The sequence below is a fragment of the Tasmannia lanceolata genome, unplaced genomic scaffold (genome assembly GCF_043159265.1).
Source record: "Tasmannia lanceolata isolate RefF3 unplaced genomic scaffold, GAP_Taslan_0.1 ptg000007l, whole genome shotgun sequence".
NCBI lineage: Eukaryota > Viridiplantae > Streptophyta > Magnoliopsida > Canellales > Winteraceae > Tasmannia > Tasmannia lanceolata.
The window spans coordinates 7,225,504-7,233,639 of record NW_027518684.1 but is presented as its reverse complement, the minus strand read 5'-3'; the positions used below and the strand labels follow the sequence as shown (position 1 = coordinate 7,233,639).

Below are 8,136 nucleotides of genomic sequence, written 5' to 3'. Positions count from 1 at the left end.
CTGTCAAATATCTCCCATAGTTGATCCAAACCCAAAAAAGGATTGGAAAAAGTTCATAATGTTATCTTCACCCGCTTAGGAATGAAATTTCAAGGCAGTGATGAATTGATCGTGAAACCAATTTTTTTTACCTTTTCCAAAAGCAGTGAAATGGCAGAAGGTTATATCATGATCATCACTTAACATCCAAAACAGCCTCAACCACTAATTCCAATAGATTTTGTTGTAAGACAACACCTTTCTCATGCCAAACCGTGAATAACATTTCTAGTCAATTATAAGAGGCCCAGGAACTCATCATGACAGCTAATCACCTACAGGATAATGAAATCCTAGACATAGGTGAGAAAACCACATAATTCCATAGTAGAAAGCTGGAGGCTTGGCAATGGTCTTAGATATCCCAAGACTTCGTTTTGAGACACATTCCTATCTAGGGAAAGAAAAAATAATTTAACCCACAAATATTTGGGAGATTTTGGCAACTTGGGCAAGTGAATTTTAACCCTTACAAAGGAATCGCCACTCCATCTCACCAACAACTTCACATAATGATCCACGTAAAAGAGAGGAATTTCTTTCTTACTCGCTGCACCAAGAACCATCAAAGTAACACTTAAATTCATTCAATCCCTCCCACTGGCCAAAACAGCTCTCTATCACTCTCATTACACCGAGTCTCAATTGTCATCATTGCGCAAAAGCAACAGGAGGAAGAATAGTGTAGCACAAACAAATTAATTAGGGCCAAAATGTGATTAAATCCAATATTATTATTTTTTAATGGCAATAATTAATTAAGAAAAGGGGCCGCGACAGATGTGGTTGGAGTATTACAAAGGAGAAAAAATTGAACGAAAATAACCGCAAACAACGATATTAAGGAGGAAGCTTGTCTAGAATCTCAACTCTCTGTCTATCAACACCCTATGTTGCCGATCTCCAGACATGCTGAAAGTGAACCCGGGAAGTCCTTCACCCTATCACGAATCTCATGTATCAGAGGGGCGAATCTCCAACAGTGGGAACGACTCCCATCCATCCATCTAATAACATTAAGGGTGTCCTACTCCCAATAAGTCTGGCCAAGACAGTACTGTTGGATGGTCTAATTCCCTACAGTAATGCCCTAACTTCTGCTTCGTTAGAGTCCTTAAATCCAATAGGACCCAAAAAAGCCCATCTGATTGATCCGCCATCTGTCTGTCAACAAGCCCGCACTCTGGTCGGTCCAGGATTACCAATGCTCGAAAAATCAAAATTCAGTTTTAGCCAACCAAATCCAAGAGGGGTCCGGTTAGGGGAAGCAAGCTCCACCTTCTCAGTACTCAAGCTAATCTCCTTCCAACATCGATTAAGGTCAGAGGAAGAAAAGAACTTAAATGCAGGGGAGAACTAGCACAAGAAATAACACACGAGATAACTTAGAAAAAAAAGACAGAACTCTAGCCCAACAATGATTGAATCCTACATAGAAAAGAGTTTTATCAACCAACAATGATGGTTCATCTTTAAACCAGTTAAACTCTACTCCAAGACGGTCTGATTTCCTTTTGGTGGTGATGGAGTTCCTGTTTAAGGTGTACACTTCCAAACTGAAACTACGGACTTATCCAAAGTCTTGGACAGTGTGATGTAGCTCAAATTCATAGGTCCTTCAAACCAGGAATTGAAGAAGGATGGATAACCACTGAAGATAGAAATTTTCATTTTGGAATATTTTTATGGCTGACGACTCAAATTCGTTTAGACCCCCCCCCCCCCCCCCCCCCCCCCCCCACCCCACTGGCGTCATCCACCAGTGACAGTGAGGGACCAGCCATCCCGACAACAATCCCCAATCCGACTAGGTTTTGCGGCTGATAACTTCTATTTGAGGTAAAGTCTAGGAGAGGTCTTGGAGAGTCAAAGAGCCTCGATATTTCTTTCTAGCGTGGAAAGGAAAGTTTAGATGGAAAGATTTTCGGCAAGCAAGGATGATTTGTTTTTTATTTTTTGAATGGTAAAATATTATATATAAAAAAAGAGGAATATACAAGGCTGACCGAGTCAGCACCAAGAGAAATGGAAGAAGAAAGGAAAAAGAAATTCCTAAGTAATAAAGATCTCATGGGAAAGGAAGTTGAAAAGCTCTAGTTCCTGCCTCACGACTCCATCCCTGGCAAGTCTATCCGCTTCTACATTAGCGGACCTTTTAATATGCTAAAAGATTACCTCTGACCTGCCAATGCGATCACTAATCTCATCAATCTAGTAATATCCAGGGGTAGGATTTACTACGCTTCAGCCACCCAATAACATTAAGCGAGTCGCCCTCCACTATTCCCTTAGATAAGTCATGAGACTCAAGAGACCTACTACCTTGAATAACCACTCTAACTTCCGTCTCATTAGAATCAGCAGATCCAATCGGACCAGAGAACACCCAAATTGTAGTCCCCATCTCATCTCTAAGGACACCTCCAATCCCTGTGGGTCCCAGGTTACCAATGCTAGATCCATCAAAGTTGAGTTTAAGAAAGCCATGAGGGGGAGGGCACTATTGAGGTCCACCTTGCTCTATGTGGTCACAACAAAAACGAATCTCCTTCCAAAGATCATGCGCCAAGATAAATCTAAACTTGGGAAGGGATCTCGCCCAAGATATAGTCAAAGCAATAGCCGAAGTGTATATATGATGAGGACTCTTATTTACACCCTTGAAAACTCTAACATTTCTTTCCTTCCACAATGACTAGATAGTTTGCCCACAATGAAATATTAAATAGAATTCTACCTATCTTCCTCCATGGCGAGAAAGCCAAGAGCAAATAAGGTCCACCTAGGAGTGGACATGGTTCCGGTTCGAACTGGGGAACCGAACCGAACCGGCACATTTGGTTCGGTTCGGTTTGGTTCCAGCTATATATGATTCGGTTCCGGTTTGGAAAATCTGGAACCGGTTGAAATTCGGTTCGGTTCTGGGTTTGGGATCCCGGAACCGAGAACCGACCCTACTTAGGCATTTGATAAAATCACCCCTCCCCTTTTTAATTCACCCCTCTTTAACGTGTTCATTTGCCTTTAAAATTTTAATTCACCCCCCTTTTACCGATTTGCTTTGACTTTAAGTCGTAAAAAGTTAAAAACCAACAAAAATCACAACATAAAATTAAAAAAAAAAGAAACCCTAGCTTTCCACTCTCGCCGCCTCCTTCTCTCCAGCCTCGCAACCTGCAACTTGCCTTCATCTTCTCCGATTTTAAGTGAAAAACCAGGTATGCTCTGCTTTTATTCAAGGTCAATGGGTTTAATCTTCTTCAAGTTCTTTTCTAGTTGCATGCCCACATGAGAAATTGAGGGTTTTAAGATTTTCAATATTCATGGCTCTCTGTGAGGGGTTGACATGGTTTTTCAGAGAAGAAAAGGCGAATATGAAATGAGATTTTTGTGTTCTGTGAATTTCAGAGGCTATTTTCTCATTGGGTTTTTTCTTTTCTGTTCTTTTCTTGCATTTTTCATCATATGTTGTGCTTTTATTCAAGGTTGGGTAAAACCAGAACCGAACCGAACTGAACCGATTATATATGGTTCTGGTTCGGTTCGGTTCCAAACATATATGGTTTAGTTCTAGTTCCAATTTTAGGGAACCGATTATATATGGTTCGGTTCTGGGTATGCCCCAAAACCGAACCGAACCGAACCATGTCCACCCCTAGGTCCACCAACTGAGCAAGGAAGACTTAGCTTAAACCAAACCGAAGTAGAGGATGATTTGGTTTCCAAGATGGAAACGCCTGTTCCCCTCATCTTTTCTTTCCTTCTATTACCAAACAATATGGGTGAAAACTTGGGAAAAAATTTTCTTTCCATCTCTTTCCACCCCTTTCTTGCAAACCAAACAGCCCCTATGAAATGAGATCGGTCTTGATACTAGCATAACTCTTCCCCATCCCCTGATTTTGCTATTTGAAGATGCGGTTGCTCCTTTCTTTCCATACATGTCAAAACAAAGGCATATGATACCATACACCAAAACGATTGGCCCGTTTCACCAAAAGGCCCACCACTCCAATCCAAAAGAATATTCTTAATGGAACTTTGAAGGGACTAAAATAGGCCAAAGCTTTTAATGACACTCAACCATATGCAACGCGAAAAGGCGCAATAATCCATTAGGTGGTTCTATAATGATTCTTCATCTATCTTACAAAAGACACCAATTAACAAGATTGACTTTTCTTCTTTTAAGCGGATCACACATGTTTACCTTTTTCCTCACCACCATCCAAGTAAAAGCCACCAGCCGAGGTGGTGTCAAAGAATTCTAAACCTTTGCACATTGAGATTCTCCCTTGTTTAAAGTGACCGGTTTATAAAAAAAATGATCATACCAAGAAGGAGCCGAGAGAGTTCGGCATCCACACCCTTTGATATCGAGAATTAGGAGAACAATAGCATCAGTATAAAAGAGAGAGGAGAGCAGTTAGACTACCTATTACAGATTCCTTCAGGTTACGCCTAAACCTAAGGGACCACACCACACTCCCCCCTCTCCACCACCATCTACATAGTCACTCACTCTAACCTCTGTATTGGTCACTAACAACTATAGGTTTGAAAATACATGGCACAACAAGGTCTCGCCGAACCAAAGATCTACCCAAAACCATAATCATCAAATAACCTAATTTTTCAAATTGCTTTCGCCTTGCACCTGAGCCAAGTACCACTTTTCCAACAAGAGATCAAACTCCACCCAGAAAAAAAAAAAAAAAAAAGTTCACCCATAAGATACGACCTGGACATCCTTGCTCAAATTCATACAATCATGGCGCAAAGGACATAGTAACTTCTTAAATTCTTAAAATTTAAGTAAAATATAAAGAAAGTGTCTTCTATTCAAGCAAATGATTCATAACAGTTTTTCATATTAGTAGCAGTATGGATTTAAGACATTGATTAGACTAAAACACACTACGAACACTACTTTAGCAGTTCATCTAGTTAACCTTCTTTGAGACCTTCGAAAAGCATCTAAAAAAATTCCTAGATGAGCAAAAGGTTTCACTAAATTCCACCATACTCTCAACTTCCAAAAAATAATTAGGTACATAAAAGTTGTGAACTGCCATATAGATGACTGCATCAGAACAAGTAATACTAAATTGAAACTAGCAACACAAACTGCCAAAATTATGTAGGTAATGAAGTACATTAGAACAGTATTCACAAGTTGTTTTTCCCACAGCCAACACATTCTTCAACTAACAACAATCACCCCAGATATTCATAACAGAGTAGAACAAAGTTTGCACTTCCGAAACTACTTTATCACACCCCATTCACTTATTCATAGGAAAAACTACATACAGAAAATCCTCCGCCAAGTTGAATGATGTAAGAGGGCCTTCAATTTCAAAACTCAATGGATCATGGATGTTTCTACTTAACTACCTCACATTGTAAAATTCATCCGCAGTTGATAAGAAGATAACCATTAATACAAACCAACAGTTTTGTTTTTGACATGGCATGTTCTCTATCATTAAATCCCAATAAAAATAAGAACAACAGCAACATATCAAAATTAAAGCCACCCAAAACACAATCCATCTTTTCAGAACCCAACTAACCAAAAAAAAAAAAAAAACATATAAAACCCAATTAAAAACCATACCGATCTCTCTCTCCATACATTCCCAAAATCACAAAACGAAGCCCTTCAAATATTCAGGATCCCTCTTAGCTCGATCCTGAAATTTCTTAAACCACCTATCCAATATATCCATAGGCACAACAAGGCGACTACCATCAACACTACAAAATGACTGCATAAAATTAAACAAATTCTCACCAACTTTCATCGCGAGCCGCTCAATCCTTCGACTTGCGGCAATATCAAGTGAAGGGAGTGAAGAAAGATCTTCAACAGAGACTCCAATTTTGGCCGAGAGTGGAGCAGAATCAGCTTGAGTGATTTGCATCTGGCCACCGGGCTCCGGCCAGAGGAGCGAGAGAACGGCCGAGGGACGGGCGGTATAGACGGCGCCGCAGTATATGAAAGGAGAGCCTGGGGATTGAATATAGACAGCTAGGGCTTTGTCTGGAGGGAGAGAGAGACCATTGAGGAGAAAAATGCACATTTCTTTTATGTCGTCGTATGCTTCACCTGCAAGAGAAGAAGAAGAGGGGGGTTAAGGTGAAGAAATGGGGGGTGGATTGGGGATTTTTTAGGGGGCTTACCGACGAAAGTGTTCATGTCAAGAATCCAGTGGAAGGTGTCGATTTGGGAGAAGGTTGAGATGTCCATTGGGAAGCTCCGGTTTGGAAAGACAACGCCGAACATGTTTTATTACTTTCTCTGATTTGGTTCTTCTTGTAGAAGGATTTAAGAGAGAGAGATGGAGGGGAATTTTTTGGGGTTTGAGTGGGGGAGGAGGGCGAGCGTTTAAACGAGGGTTATAGAAGGTTCTAGTGATAATGTCCAGATGTTTCTACCTCTGTAATCGAGAGTGACATTATCAAAACAGGAGGATGCTGATTTAGTTTTTCTTCAATGCCTACTGGGCCCGGTTTATCTTCTGAATTCCTGTAAAAGTTCAACTTGAACCACCCTAGGGGGTGGCTGTGATGCAGGACTTGCTTTGATACCAAATCCGATGTGGGATGGACATATAGATGTGGAGTTATTGATGAGGAGGATGCGTAAAAATTATTGTTTTGGGTCCTAAAATTTGTGGTTAAATTGGAAAAATATTTCTACTAGGTTTATGGTGCAAAATTAGTTTTGGGACCAAACCGAAAGGGCATAAGGTATGAAGATGGTTTTAAATTTCGATTGGAATCCTCTGAAATTTTGGATTTCGGTCAATACCGAAACTGAAATTTACTGAATTTCGGTTGAATTAGAATATTGATTTTTTATTTTTTTACCGAATTTTGGCCGAAGTTACCGAATGAAATTTTGGCCCAAAAAAATGAGATTTCTTAGTTTTTTACCGGATTTCATCCGAAATTTGTACCGAAACCGGAAATTAAAACCATGGGTATGAATGGATTTGAATCATATTTCTAAGGTGAGGATTTTTTTTTTATTTTAATAATGAGTATTTGGGATTTGCTAGCGTCCATCGCAGATGGTCTGTTGCATGTCAGACCAGCCACGTAGGCTCACTTTACAACAACTTTTGTCTTCATTCATGAGGTGGCTCAGCTGACCTGCAACATACCATCTATGTTAAAGTATAAAAGATAAATAACGCCTTTCTCCAACAGCTTAAGCTTTTGGAGAAGTTGGTAAGTTAACATGGTATCAGAGCCAAAGGTCTCGAGTTCAAACCTCCCGAATACGAAAAAATCCACATGCGATGGTCGGCCCAAAGTAGGACCACTTGTGCCACGTGTTTGCCAAGTGGGCCACACGTGCGGGGGAGTGTTAAAGTACAAAAGATAAATAACGCCTTTCTCCAACGACTTAAGCTTTTGGAGAAGTTGGTAAGTTAACAATCTGCGATGGATGCTATGCGATGGACGCTAGCAAATCCCTAAGTAATTTATTGGTTTTGTGTAGAAAATAAGTGAAAAATAATTCAAGAGAGGTCTTGGGTGATGTTAACATCGGAATTTTCGGGAAGGTAGTTTGTAAGAAATAAAAATATGAAGAGATGGATAAGAAAGTTGGAATCTCATCAACCAAACTCCAAGGGGTTCCTAGCCTCCTAGGCATCGTACCTCAGGGAAGACCAAGGCATTGCACCTTTGCGAGGAGTAGATAGGACATTATGCATTTATCCACTTCTGAAGCACTTGGGCAAAACTTTTACTTGTACTTTCATTTTATAAGTAATGGTATTCATTGGTTAGTTACAGCAGTCAACATGATGAGTTGCAAACTTCTCATAGGGATAGATAACTGTTGCGTGTTATTTTCTATAGGAAAATGTTTAACTGTAAAAAAATATGTACACAAATATGTTTTGAGTTAATAATTGTATCATCCCAGACATGAATTACACCAAACTCTAGGATTTTATTTATGCATTGTTAGACCTAAAATTGGTAACAGGTACAGCAGTGATGTAAGAGCTGAGCTGGATGACTAGGGGAGCTGAGTCCTGAAGGACCGGAGTGAACGAGGAGTGAGGTGGTCGAGAG

The 8,136-nt window shown here is 40.1% G+C and overlaps 1 protein-coding gene across 1 annotated transcript; it reads right to left on the bottom strand.

The window, feature by feature from the left end:
* Positions 1-5,442: 5,442 nt before the first annotated feature.
* Positions 5,443-6,508, bottom strand: LOC143880887 (hikeshi-like protein). The gene is made up of 2 exons (XM_077383863.1): positions 6,226-6,508; positions 5,443-6,151 (listed from the first exon to the last, which is right to left on the bottom strand). The coding sequence occupies exons 1-2, from the start codon at positions 6,326-6,328 to the stop codon at positions 5,688-5,690; spliced, it is 567 nt and encodes a 188-aa protein (XP_077239978.1). The 5' UTR covers positions 6,329-6,508; the 3' UTR covers positions 5,443-5,687.
* Between the last annotated feature and the right edge of the window lie 1,628 nt (positions 6,509-8,136).